At 25.9% G+C, this 15,590-nt stretch overlaps 1 protein-coding gene across 2 annotated transcripts; it reads left to right on the forward strand.

Annotated features, from left to right (window-relative positions):
• The first annotated feature begins 6,436 nt into the window (after positions 1–6,436).
• LOC106761648 (immune-associated nucleotide-binding protein 9) lies at positions 6,437–8,991 on the forward strand. 2 transcript variants are annotated; one of them, XM_014645214.2, is made up of 6 exons: positions 6,437–6,542; positions 6,756–6,966; positions 7,614–7,882; positions 8,102–8,266; positions 8,352–8,447; positions 8,747–8,991. In XM_014645214.2, exons 2-6 carry the CDS (start codon positions 6,774–6,776, stop codon positions 8,924–8,926), a joined length of 903 nt encoding a protein of 300 aa, XP_014500700.1. In that variant the 5' UTR covers positions 6,437–6,542; positions 6,756–6,773; the 3' UTR covers positions 8,927–8,991. The 2 variants fall into 2 exon arrangements, with proteins under 2 accessions (XP_014500700.1, XP_022636075.1); XM_022780354.1 differs by having other exon boundaries at positions 6,438–6,538.
• The last annotated feature ends 6,599 nt before the right edge of the window (positions 8,992–15,590 follow it).

Here is a 15,590-nt window from a genome sequence, read left to right on the forward strand (position 1 = left end):
TGTTATATATTATTGGTATATAAATGATAAAATGATGTACTTTTTTTAGAGAGGCTTATAGTTATGCGAGAATAAGGTTTATTAAGAAATTTTTAATAGAAATGGTGACAAGTTAAGAAAGAAGGGAAAAAGTTTTAAAGATTAATGCCGTGTTCGTTAATGATTTATTGTTGCTGATGATTTGAAAGGATGGATTTCTAATGATTTTTGTGTTCGCTTTTATTGATTTACAGGCGATGAATAGAGTGGATTTGCGGGATAAAGCAAAATTTCAATCCTCCCTTCACAGCAGATTTGAAAGGAATCATTTATAATTTCAATTTTACCCTTAATATAATATATTTGATTAAAATGGATTCTTACATGAATATTAATAATAATAATAATAAATGATAATAATAATAATAATAAAATAATGTATTATTATTATTATTATTAACATTAATTTTTTTATTTTTTATAAATATTTTTATAATTAAATATAATATTAACATTTATATTTTATTACTTTAATAATTAGGGACATTTTGGTAATTTTCATTTTTTATCAATTAAATAAATTTTTTTATCTCTCACATCAATCAAATCTTACACTAATTTTCACAAACTTTACTTCCAAATCCACTCTCAATTACTCATAAATCCACTCAAAAAAAATAACAAAAAAATTACTCTCAAATCCACTCAAATCCATTCAAATCATCTTTCCCAAATCATCTCCCTCAAAAGAACAGAGCCTAAGTTTTGAATGGGAAGAAAAAAAAAAGAAAGATAAAGAGTTAGGGAGAGTTTGCATTATTATTTTCTTATTTGTATGTCATGTAGTATTTTATTTCATACGAGTCTAAATTATGAAGTACATGTTATTTAGTAAGATTGTGATAATATCTTAATATATGCTTGTTTGAAAACATAAATACATGTATGTGTGTGGTAACTAAATAAAAGGTAATGAAGAATAAATCTATGTAGTTGTATTAGAGATAAATTTCATTAGAACTTCTAAGGAAAGTAATTGAAAGTGTCATATGTATATTAGGACTTCCAAGAAAAGTAATGAAAAATGATATATACTTGGTTTGGGCTTTGAAGAAGAATAATGGAAAATGATACGTGTATATTTCGTTGTGGCTTTCGGTTAGAGTAAGGGAATGTGGCATTTGTATTGGTAAGCTGCATGCAAAACTTACAAATAAGTTCTTGATTTTAAGATCACTGGTAGTAGTATTATTTGTGGTGATAACATGTTTTGTATGTTTGTGTGAAATAATCGATTTAATTTGATGATGTTTTATGAAAGTTATAGGTGGATTATTATTTTATGATTGATGTATATTCTTGTTATGATGTTTTTGTTAGCACACCCTTCTATTTTAGTGGTTGTGATTTTCATCAACAATGATTATATTTTATACAAAAATAAATGATAGTATAGGTGTTGAAAAAGATGCACACCACTAAAGAGTAGTCAATATTAAAAAATATTTGACACAATATTTTAGTCTTAAATTTTTCCTTTTTAATAAAGTTTATTTGTAAAACAATGTTTATTTTTATTTATTGAGATTTTCAATAAAAGTAGGAATTAAATTTGTTCTATATTATGTAATTTGTATTAATTACATATTATAGATTATAGATTTTAGGCCTTAGGAGGTGAAAAATTGGAATGTTTCAAAAAGTTCACAAAGATACATTTGTAGTTATATAAATGCACTTTTAAAACCAAATATTACTTTATTTTATTCGTTAATAATAATAGACACCAAGAAATTGGAGTTATTTTCACAATTATTCTCCTGAATTAAATTCCATTGTAAAATACATTTTTTAATAAAAATGCACGTGGTTTTTCTAAAAATAATAATAATGAAATTTCTGTGTTTTTTATAATTTTAATGAAAAAATATTGTAATTTCTTACCCTAGCCTTTATCAAGTAACATTCAATAATTATTAGATTTAATGCATAATGTGTTATAGATGATAGTATAAAATTTTAGTATAAAAATAAATTAAATAATATAAATATAAATTAATAACAAAAGGTTGTAACATAATCATAAATAAATTAAATAAAAAAATAAATTAAATAGATAAATAAAAATTAATATAAATTATGGATACATAATTTGAAATAAAATAAATTATATGAATATAAATTAAACAAAAATTTACGAACATGATTACATATAAAGTAAATAACATCAATATAAATTAATAAAAAAATCAGTCTATTACTGAAAATAATTACGTTGGACAAGTATATTAATAATTACTTCTAATAATAAAAATATAGTGAAATTGTTCAATTTGATGATATGATAACCTATCACATTCAATACTTATCTATACTTAAAGTTAATATTTTAAAATATATTAATTTTTTTAATTATCTAAATAGGAAGTAAGTATTCATTAAACTCCAAATCTCCTATCTATTAGGTAATTAGAGGAATGGGAGATTACCAACAATCCCTTTTCTAAGTTTGAAATTGTTTACAGATAAATGGAAAATGGAAGTATAACAAATACAAAATATTATAATAACTGAAATAATTTTATATTAACCAAAATGAAACATATAATTAAAACATATATTTCAACAAACGCAGAATTTAATGAGTGACATAGCTTGTCACATAAAAATCATCATTTAAGATAACTTATCAAATGATATTTACAAAAATTTTGAGAAAGAAAATAAAACACAATTCAATAGTCCTTCTTTTATTTTTATATTTATATTTTTCTAATTTATTTTCAATAAAAGTTCCTTTTGATTCTTATGTTATCTTGTTTACATATCTTGGTAAATTGTCAAACCCATGTTAAAACTAAAGAAAAAATGTTTTTCACATTTTTCTATCCATAATTATTCAAAAAAAATTATCACTAACTAAGAACGTTATCGTCATTAATCGAAAAACTCACTCTACTTAAAGTGAAATAACATTAAAACAAGGATACATAAATATAAGTAGAATCTCCAAGTTTACAGAAAACCACAGCCATTATTTAATGACAAAACTTTAGAATAATATTATTTAAAAATGTTTACAACATATAGATTACTCTCTCATTTCCTTTTATCTAGAGTATACACACTCTCTAAAAACACAAATTTAACTCAAACCTTACAATAGCCTATTACAAGAATATAATAAAATTCAAATCCAAGCTTAAAATTTTGTTGATTTTGGAAAAATAAACATCATAGACTTAGAATCCATTATATAGTCATTAATATTCACTCTAACTTATTTTAAGTTATGTAAGATTTCTAACACGTATTATTTTTATAAACCCAACAATAATCATCCTCTTTAATGTTTGTCCTTCCTATTTCTTCCAAACTATATTTTATGTTCCTAAATAATTATTTATGATAAATAACAAAAACCAGGAAAGTAATCTAACACAAAGGCAATGTAAGATTAAATAAATGAAATAATGCAATTATGTATACAAAAAAACATGCATCCACGTACAATTTCAACACATATAAAAAACTAAATTAAATAATAAAATTTCTTTCAAATACTTTTTAGTCTTCAAAATACATAATACTTTGAAAATACGATGAATTAATCTTAATGATTATATTTAACATAGGATAAAAATATCTTAATAATTATACTTATCATACTTAAAATGAAAATATTTTTATTTCATTAGACTCATTTTTAAATATTAATTGATTTATTTTTTATGTTCTGTCTTTAATATGGATAAAACATGAAAGTTTTAAGGTGTAGAAATTTTAAAATATGAATTAATAATAAGATGCAGAATTTTATAAATTTTAAGTTTAAAATAAAGATAAATTAAATAAATAATCTAGTTAATTAAATGGAAAGATGTTAGAAACATCGTTAACTTTCACCTTCAGTCTTAAATTTTATAAGATAAACAAATAATTTTCTTATAACATCTCCATTTTATCATTTATAATATAATGCTTTTAAACTTTTTTTCAAGCTAAGCCATACATTAGTGGAAAAACGTTGATTAACGTAAGTTATTTTGGGTTTTTGACGTCAGTTTCGAACTCGACGTCTAAGCCAGTGACGTTACTTTGCATCAGTCAAATAATGACAGACGTCTATATAGATGTCAGTTTTGCACACAACCGACGTCCCAATAGACGTCAGGCTATATAGGTCAGACGTCTATATAGACGTCAAACTCATAGATCAGACGTCTAAAATGTCGCCGTATTTGATAGGATCTTTCTCCGCTTGAGACCTCTCGAGTTGCTCCTAGGTCATGGTGATTCGAGTTTACAACTTTATATTTTAGTTGAAGAGAATGGATTGTATGTTCTTATTTTGTATTGGATGATTTTGATAATGTAATGGAGGGAATTGGAGGAGTGCAAAACGCAAGAAATCGCCGTCCAAGAACGTTGTCTAAGGACATGAACAAAACTGGATAAAAACTCAATGAAAACGCATTTTAATCGATTCAAATGAAAATTAATTCATCAAAGAGTAATGTAATCGGAGTAAAATTAATTTTAAACGGTGCAAAAGTGAGAAAACGAACCTGAAAAACGTAGCCTGTGCAGAGAAAATGCGAGGAAGATGATGAACAATGAGTGTGCGTAACTACTGTCTCGCGTTCGCAGTGTTTTAATGCAGACATTTAGACGTCGGTTCCCTTTACAACAGACGTCTAAAGTGCTTTAGAAGTCGGAGTGGCGGGATCAGATGTCTAAATGGAGTCAAAAAGTGACTTTTTAAATTTCTGGATTCAGGGTTTAGATGTCGGTTCCCTTTACAACGGACGTCTAAAGTGCTTTAGAAGTCGGAGTGGCGGGATCAGACGTCTAAATGGAGTCAAAAAGTGACTTTCTAAATTTCTGGATTCAGGGTTTAGACGTCGGTTCCTAGAGTAACAGACGTCTAAAGTGTTTTAGAAGTCGGAGTGACGGGATCAGACGTCTAAATGGAGTCAAAAAGTGACTTTTTAAATTTCTGGATTCAGGGTTTACACGTCGGTTCCTAGAGTAACAGACGTCGAACCGACGTCTAAAGTGCTTTAGAAGTCGGTGTTCTCCGAACTGACGTCTATATGTCTGACAAGTAGGTGAATAACCATTAATTTCCGTCATATAGACGTTGGGGCCCCTCCTAACTGATGTCTATATGACTGAAATAAATGACTTTTCACCCACCTGTCAGACATATAGACGTCAGTTAGGAAGGGTCCCGACGTCTAAAATATTATAAACGTCGGGGCACCTTCTAACTGACGTCTATATGGCCAACTTATTTACGAAAATGCCACCAGTCATCAATATACGTCGTGCTTACCCTTAACCAACGTCTAAAGGGTGACGTTAAATAGCGTTTTTGCACTAGTGATATTTAATCTCAATATATCAATTGGAGATATCACTTAAACTCTTTACAAACAAATCATATTAATTAGTATGTCACACGAACGAGTCTCTTTAGTAATTATAACTCTAGCTATGATGATATAAATCCATCCATGACCATACAAAAATAATATTATATAGTAATGGTCAAGTGTAAACTATCATGGATTATATTTCAATTTATTTAAGTCTACATTAAAAAAAATAATCTTTAAATATATGTCATGTTATATATATGTTAGTGATGATTTTTTTACAAGTAAGAATATTCTTTTCTCACAATCATTTCAAGCTTTAACTAATCTTTTTAATTTTTTTACTCTCAATTTAGTCATTTTAAGTTGCTTTACTCTCAATCTAGTCATCTTTAGTTTCTTAAGTTGTTAAGTTTCATCTTTCTAAGCTTTGCATATTGTGATTATTCCTTTATTGTTGAATGTCACTCTTAGTTCTTTATGAAGGATGTTACAAAGTCTACCTTAAATTTATTATCTTTATTATTTTTCAAACAAACTTTTAATAAATAGTACACAGATAAAATCACCAAAGAAATCTATCTTTGATATATTTCAAACATTTTTTTAATGAATAGTGTACAACGAAAATCAATAAGGAATCATAAACTTGACTTGATAATAACTCCTAAAATTGTTAATAAATGTATAATTAAAAAAAAGGTAAACCACAAAAAAGGATTTGCTAAAGAAATGAGAAAATTATACAAGTTTAACATTAACCTATATTTATAATTTGGAACCACTTATGAATATTCTCTATATTTATATTAATCAAGTGGCTATATATCTTAGTCTTGTATAGATGAATTTTATATTATTTTTATTCTAACCTACCATTTAAGTTTGTCCAATTTATTCCTTTTTTGGTGTATTAAGTTTCGGATTATTATTTTCTTCTTACTTTCAAACTCACTTTGATTTTATTTTATGAGATGCTTGGCATTTTGTTTGCATGTTTCTACGTGAAGTTTGTTTCTAGTGCAAATATAAAAGGACATTAATGTTACAAAGTTCAAGTCATCGTATCATTGAAACTATAGAAAGAGCATTTGAAATACATTCTATATTTTTCATCTTATTTTTCTATATTTGTGATTTATATCACATATTCACATATTTCTTTAACAAATTTACAGGCAAGTAAGTCATCATTAATTCATGTTTTTATTGATAACAAAATTACTTTTATTGTAGAAATCTTTCTTTCTTTATCATACCATAACTAATTGTTGATTTAAATCACACTTATATATCTTATTTGAATATAAATGTTTCACAATATTTATTTTTTATAAAATCATTGTTTATTTTTTTCTATATTTTTTATTTAAAATATATATTTTTTTCTTACAGTATCCAAATTTACTATAAATGGCACAAATTAAGGAAAAGACACTAGTTTTAGTTGGACGTACTGGTAATGGAAAGAGTGCAACAGGAAATAATATTCTTGGAGAAACTCATTTCAAGTCAAGAACAGGTGCTTCTGGTGTAACACGAATTTCTGAAATGCAACAAACTACTACAAAAGATGGACAAATTATTAATATTATCGACACTCCAGGTGAAGAATAATAGTACATTATCATTCACTATATGATTATAAATTTTATTTAAGTCTATGTCTTTGCTACTTCTAATTTTATCATATACAAATTTAAAACTTAAATTCAAGATTTTTTAATGTGCATGATTTACGTGTTCAACTCTCCTAATATTTTATCTTTTCAAAATTTATTATTACATGTTTTGGTGTTTTGGTTGTTGTTATAATGTTTCGTTAGTAAAAAATTGTTTCCACGTCGACTAGAGATAAGGTCAATTCAGTGTATATAAGCGAATACAAACTTCATCTTACAAGTCGGTTTTGTGGGATTGAGTTAGACTTAAAGTTCATTTTTATCAAAAATGTTTTTTTTTTCATTTTCAAAATTGAATAATTATTTTTCATGTTGTGACATAATGATGAAATTTACTTGTATGATTTGTAAACATTATTTTTCATGTATGTGTGTCCTTGCAAAATGTACTAATTTCCAATTGTATTGTATAAACAAAAGCAATAAAAACATTGGCTCAAAAACATATATAACTTGTATTTTTATTGTGAAGATAAAAATAGAAAAATAATTTTTGAGACTAAAATAACAAACATAATAGAAGAATATAAATGTTTTTAATTATGAATCTAAAACTTAAGAAATTTTGTAGGGCTATTTGATGGAACTAAAGCTGTTGGAGATGAAATAGTGAAATGTATTGATATGGCTAAAGATGGAATTCATGCTGTGATTTTAGTATATTCTTGTAGAAATCGTTTTACAGAAGAAGAACATGCTACTTTTCTCACTTTGAAAACTTTATTTGGAGAAAAAATCGTTGACTATATGATTATAGTCTTTACTGGAAAAGATGATTTAAAAGCTGATGGACAGACATTTGAAGATTACTTAGCTAATCAACCAGAAAAAACTCTCCAGGTTTTTCATTATCATCACCTTCACTACTATATACTATTTATTCTTATTATTATGTGTTTATTTTAATTATTGTGAGACATAAAAAATATAAATATAAGTATTCAAGCAATAAAAATTAAACAATAAATGTATATTTTATTTGGTACTAATTATCAATAAATAAATTTACTATTAAATATAAAACTTTGATGACTAAATGGATGTTGAATATTTTTGTAGGATATAATCGTTTCATGTGATAATCGAAAAGTACTTTTCAATAATAGAAGTACTGATAAAAAGGAGCAAAGGAAACAAGTTCAAAAACTTCTTAGTTTTGTAGATGCAGTTGTATTAAAAAATGGTGGACAACCTTTTACAAATGAGTTATTCAAAAGATTGAAGGTGAATTTTCATAAATATTGAAAGTATTTTTGAAATATTAAGATTTTTATAAATAATATATAATATTTATCATTTGATATTGCAGGAGAGAGCAACTGCAACTGAAAAAGCTGAAACAGCTAGAATGAAAAAGCGTCTACAAAGAAGATATGATATTATGCTTGAACGAATGGCTCGTGAAGTATATAACTATACATTATATAATCTTATTTTCATAATATTAACAATTTTTTTAATAATTTTTTACAATAAATTATGTGATACTATTTTATTGGTTCGTATATTTAAAACGGATCAATTACGAACTACCACATAAACAATCATAAACATGTTGTCAAAAGAAAATTGTTAAAAAAATATTTTTCTATTTTTATTTCACAACACTTGGTTTCGATTATCTAGTTGAAGTTTAAATATTTTATCACTTTATTAATTTTATTTTTTCTATTTTTGATATAATATTTTTATTTTAATATGTAGATGAAATCAAAGTTGGAGGAAGAACTTGGCAAGCTTAGGCAATTGTTAGAAGAAGAAAGGAATGCTAGACTTGCAGCTGAGGAAAATTATAAATCATTTCAATTTTCATCAAACAAAGAAATTCAAAAACTGAGATGGGATCTTAATGAGGCAAATAGTAAGAGATGTGCCATTCTCTAATTATGATACATTCAAATATTTCTATTTTACCTTTATGACATAGAGTGTAAATATGGTGTGATACTCCTTCAAAAGTTGTATATATATTTATTATGTATATATTCATTATTGTATTCCTTATGTAATTAAATTATGTTTGAATTATATTCTATTTTTATTTATGATTGAAGCTTGATCTGATCTATTAGGAATTGATTATTGAATCAATTCAATCTACTTTATATATTGACTGAGTTTAGAAAAATTTGAATTGAGTAATGTGAGTTAAATAGATTGACTTACTTAATTATATTTTTTTAATCTTAATAATAAATTATAATTTTTTAATTAAAATCTATATAAAATTTAATTTAAATATAAGAGTTTAAATAGACTTTAAGTATATGAATGTGTGTGTGTTTTATTAAATAGATTTTTATAATGGATTAAGAATTTTCATCAATATGTTTATTCTATTTATGGTTTTGAAATGTATGCACTTTTATCTGACTAAAATCTCTACCCTTTTAAAAAGCAAAGAGAAACCTAGAATGACTCACTCACCTAAATAAACGAGAAGAAAACACTTTTTTTAAGTAGAAAATGGACTCAATCACCTTTTGATTTAGTTTTAAAATATTAAATTATATTAAAATATTAGAATAAATTATACTAATTAACATATATCAAATAATAATAATAATAATAATTATGATAATAATAACAATAATAAAAATAATAAAGTAATAATAATAATAACGTAATAAAATATCATTATAATAATAATACATTAATATATTTTAATATTTTAACATATAATTTATTAAAAGAGATAAAAGAAATTCAAAATAATAATAATAATAATAATAACAATATTAAAATAATAATAATAATAATAACTTATGTAAAAGAAATTGGCTTTCTTAAAAATTAATATACGTTAACTGGGTGAACAATTTTTTTCAAAATTTTGTTTTTTAATTTAAAATTTAATAAATATTTAGTTTACTATAACATTTTAAAACAATAATAATAAAAAATAATTATTATTAATATTATCCTAATTTTTATTTTTATTATGTTGATTACTTTTATTTAATTTTAAGAGATGTAATTTATTACTAGAGACAAATTCTGTTTTGTACGGTGTGCTGAAAAAAAAAACAACTTTTAAAAAACAAATTCTATTTTTTGTTTTTAGGGTTTTTACCTATAAAATACCAATCCTTTTCATTTTCTCGGGTCTTCTGTTTCTTTCTTCTATACTGTGGTTTTCTTCTCTGTTCATGGCTACTCTCCTTAAATTTCTTTCTTCCCTTTCAACCAACCTTTCTTTTTCTTCTAAAGCTTCTAGAAACATCCGAATCGTTGGGCTGCTGACAACCGTCGGCATTGCTTCCACCGCCGGCATTGCTTCCACCGTTTACACTGTAGAGGCCGGTCATGCTGCTGTAGTCTTTAATGGAATATCTAAGTCTACTTTCTGCCTAAAACCAGGCATTCATTTCCTTCTTCCTTGGATACATAAACCCTATGTCTTCGATGTAAGACCAACCATCCATACTTTGCAATCGACCTTCTTTACCAAAGATAACAGAAAAATAAGCCTTCAGTTCCACATTACCGCTAGACCAAACGTCAAACATCTACCCATCTTCCTCAATCGGACAGTGCTGTGAGGGATTTGGGGAAAATGATTGTGGAAGATGAGACGATTTTCTTCCAAACCATGGAATCTCTTTTCCGTGAAAATGCCGACAAAAACGGTATTATTCTGGATGCGGTAACGATAACTTCCTTTGAGTCTCCATCCCTGAAGTGGTCTTTCTCCGGAAAGTGAGGTTGCGTGCATACTTTATATTTGTTTTTTATTTTCGTCTAATGCCTTTAGACTGCTCTGCTTCATTGAGTTACATGTTTATGCTTTAATTCAGTTATTTTATGTTCTCACAGTGTCATTTGTTCATAATATTTCTCAAAGTTAGCTATCAACTGATAAAAATGACTATGAAAGGTTGTTTTAGTATATTCTTGTAAAAATCGTTTTACAGAAGAAGAACAAACTACTTTTCTTATTTTGAAAACTTTATTTGGAAATAAAATTATTCACTATATGATTCTAGTCTTCACTGCAATAGATGACTTAGATGATGGAGAAACATTTAAAAGTTACTTATCTAAATCTGAAAAACCTCTTCAGGTTTGTCTTGTATTACCTTCACTGATATATTATTTCATTTTTATTATTAAGTGTCTATTCTAATTATGATGAGAAACAAAAATCGTATATATATTATATACTTATAAGATATAGTGGGAAAAAAAATTTAACACGTTTATTATTTTTTAGTTAATGTAAAGTTGAAAAAAAGAAACACATATTAGCATCATAACTATAAATTGACATAAATTTTATTTCTTAAAGTTTATATACATTATTTAAAATTATATTTTTGTATTTAAATCAGCACATAGCATTATAGCTTTCATGTATCAAACTAATGATTGATATTGCTACTTTTAATACAATCTATTTAATATATTGAAATACAGACTTCTTTGTGTACTAAATTTACAATTAACTATGAAATTTTGATGATTAAGTGAAGGTTGAATATTTTTGTAGGATATAATCTCTTCATGTGACAATCGAAAAGTAGCTTTTAATAATAGAACTAGCCGTAAAAAGGAGCAAAGGAAACAAGTTAAAGAGCTTCTCAAACTTGTAGATAAAGTTATGTTGAAAAATGGTGGACAACCTCTTACAAATGACTTGTTCAAAAGATTGAAGGTAAATTCCTTGTAAATATTAAATATTAGAAAGTAATTTTTCAAAGCATAATTCAGTTTTACAAAATCAATTTGTAAAATGAGATCTGAACTCACTTATATATTTTAAATTGATCAATCGATGTGAAATTTCTAACAAATATTTTTGAAATATTAAGATTTTTATAAATAATATATATAATATGTATGACTTGATATTGCAGGAGGAAGCAACTGAACCGAAAAAGCTGAAACAGCTAGAATGAAAAAGCATCTACAAAGAAAATATGATATTATGCTTGAACGAATGGCTCGTGAGGTACATCACTATACATTTTATCATCTCATATTTTTTTCATATTTTTTTTTATTTATTAATTCAAGATTAAACATATTAATATTATCACTTAATTTTTGAAATGATATTTTATTATATAGATGCAATAAAAAATAGAAGAAGAAGAAGCTAAGGAAAATGTTGGAAGAAGAAAGGAGTGCTAGACTTGCTACTTCAAAAGTTGTATATATTTATTATATATTTCTTATGTAAGTAAATTATGTTTGAGTTATATTCTCTTTTCTTTTTTTTTTTTTACATTGAAATAACTCTCGTCCTATACTTTTCTATAATTATAATTTTTATTATTATCATAGTCATAGATTTAAACAATGATAATGAACTAATTTACAAAAACATATTATAAGTAGGCTTAATTAAATTAATTATACCATCCATATAAAATTCATGCTTCCCGTTAGAAGTATAAGTATAAGGTTTAACTTTTTAAATGCTCAATCCAACCCAATTTTTTCCAACTCACCCACTTTGTTTTGAAAGACAATATTTATAATCATTCTTGAACAATTGAATTTAAGATATGAGCACAACAACATACATAAAATATATGTGCACTATAACCCTCTATCCAAAGATTATTTAGAAATAAATAATGTAATAGGTAAAAGCTAATATTGGTGAAACAATTCCTCCCATGTATTATTTAATTGTATTAAGAAAAGTTCATGTTAAAATTAATAAATTAGTTAAGCTATAAAGTTGCATTTGTTGTATTCCATCGAACCCATAATCCACTCACTGATGGCTTGTTACATAAAAACCACCATCTTACTATTAATCGTTAGATAATATTTATGAAAATTTAGAGCAAGAAATTAAAACACAATTCCAAGTAAGTTTATGTTAAGGATTACTAATTTCACGTCTCAACTATGTTGACCTCCCAAAATCCAACAATTGTCATCATATGATAATTTTATTAAAATAAAAAATGAGAATAGAGATAATTGTAATAGATTGAGGTACAAAAACCAAATCTTGAGAAGCCCAAATCTTGAGAAGCAATAATGTCACCCAACGATAATATTTTTGTATTTTTACACCAATTAATTTCTAATCACTAGAATGAACTTTAACATTTTGTTATAATCTTTTATAATTTAATAAATCATGACCAATCATGTTACAATTTGAACAAAATAGAGATAATTTTTCCATACTCTACATCAACCATAACTGCAAATTATGATCTTTCTACCAAATTTTGGATAGGTAATTCAGATAAAAAAATTAAGATGAACTAAAAAACGAGAAAAAAAAAATCCATGAGACATGTAAATGGTGTAACCATCCAAAGATAAAAGTGTGTCAATTCCACATGTAATAGAAAAGATTGCCTTCAATTGCCAATATTCATTAGGAAGACCATATATATGAATCCAATATTGAGTTTTTGTGAGTTTCTTAAATGAAAATAAAAAGTCTTTTGTCCAAGAAAAACACAAAGAAAACCAGAAGATAAATGTCACATTCCAACAACTAGAATCCTTCCTAAATCCTTTGACAAAGAGAATACAAATTCATATAATACTTTTCCAAGAGGAATTGTCTCTCATTGACTCATACTTTCAAAGCTTCTTACAAAGATCCAAGTGTATGAGAGTTTTATTACCTTTTGTCAATATAATACATTCATGCAAATGAATTTTGCAAATTCAATCCTCTTTTCTTTTGTTTTTCTCTATATTTGAGTGATTTGTTTTCAATAAATAGTCCCTTTTCACTCATTTGTTATATTCGTTTTATATCCTCTGTGGTAAATTGTCAAACTCACGTAGAAATTAAAAAAAAAATGTTCTTCAAATTTCTATCCACAATTATTGGGAAAAATGCATCACCAATGAAGAACATTATTGTTTTTATTTTCACGGATCACTCTACAAACAGAGAAATAATATTAACACAAGGATACACAAAAATATGTTTGGAAACTCAAAATTTAAAGAAAACATCAACGTCTAATGACAACCAAAAAATAATAGTGTAAAAATTTGTACAACATATAAATCACTCTTTCATATCCTTTTACCCCAAGTACACCAACACTTTTAAAAGAAAAATTTACTTTTTTTAAAGGAAACACTAAGGTTACATTACTTTTCTCATTGTTGTTCTTTATGATCCTTCGTAAGAATGTATGTAAAAACACTTACCTAGTCCTTTGTTCACGCATATAATATATATATATATATATATATAAGTTTTATATAAAAGTTTTCTTTCATTTATCATTCATTTTCTTTTTTGGTGTTTTAGTTCCACATGTAATAACCAAAAAAGAAAATGAATGATAAATGAAAGAAAACTTTTATATAAAACTTTCATATATATATATATATATATATATATATATATATATATATATATATATATATATAAAGTTCTATATGCATTTCATATTATATAATTCCAGTTTCAATCATATATTTATTATTAAACTCATCATGCAACATTGAACACAAATAAATCTATAAAGCTCTATTTTCGGAAATGTACATATTTGGTGTCGGTACTCACATGAAGTCTTACACTTATCATAAATTTACTCCATATTAAATTTAACATCAATACATTCTCCTATCCCAAAAACTATCATCCTTACCCCAAAACCATCATCATAGGGTTAGTTCCCTTCCATCTTATAAGTCAGGGTAACATTTTATATCGATTTCACATACTAGAAATTTTTTTCAACTTTCACCATTTAAACCTCATTTTCTACAAGTATGAAAATTTAGTAGAGTTAGAATGACTTCATATTAAAATTCTTATATATATCAATACATACACTACACTAAATAATATGGTCTTTTACCTTAGAAATAACCATATTCATATAATACACACAATAACAACACATTCATTACCAAAACAACAACTAATAACTAATTCAATTCAATCAAATTCAAAGATCATGCAACAGATCAAGAATTAGAATTTATAAATATTAATATATTAAAATTTTGAGCATAGAATAATCATGTTATTTTAAAGCAACTAATTAATTCTACAAAATCTACATATTGTAAAACCAATCAATATTTAGAACTTATGAAAGTAAATAAACTCTCCTACCTTAAATAACTGGCTTTTGTACGGAAATAGGCAGATTTCACTGCCAAATTACGAAAGTAGGCAAAAATGGGGGAATTTACGAAAATGGAGAAGTCGTCTGGGGGTATAACGACTTCATAAGAAGAAGTCGTGCCCCCCCTGCACGACTTCACACTGTTCACATGAACAGTAGTGAAGTCGTGCACCCCTAAAACGATTTCTGGACTCTGTAATCGATTACCAGGAGCTGTAATCGATTACAGCTTGTTAAAATCGTGGCCCCCCTGCACGACTTCAGCATTATAGGAAAAAACGGGCCTGGTAATCGATTACAGACCCTTGTAATCGATTACCAGGTGTTTTTTAAGTGGTAACAGCCCCTGTAATCGCTTACCAGGGTGTGTAATTTGAAAAAATGGCCCTGGTAATCGATTACAAGGCCTTGTAATCGATTACCAGAGTTATTTGATTGTTGAAAATGTTTTTTATGAGGTGTTGTTGAAG

The sequence above is a fragment of the Vigna radiata genome, chromosome 5 (assembly GCF_000741045.1).
Source record: "Vigna radiata var. radiata cultivar VC1973A chromosome 5, Vradiata_ver6, whole genome shotgun sequence".
Classification (NCBI taxonomy): Eukaryota; Viridiplantae; Streptophyta; class Magnoliopsida; order Fabales; family Fabaceae; genus Vigna; species Vigna radiata.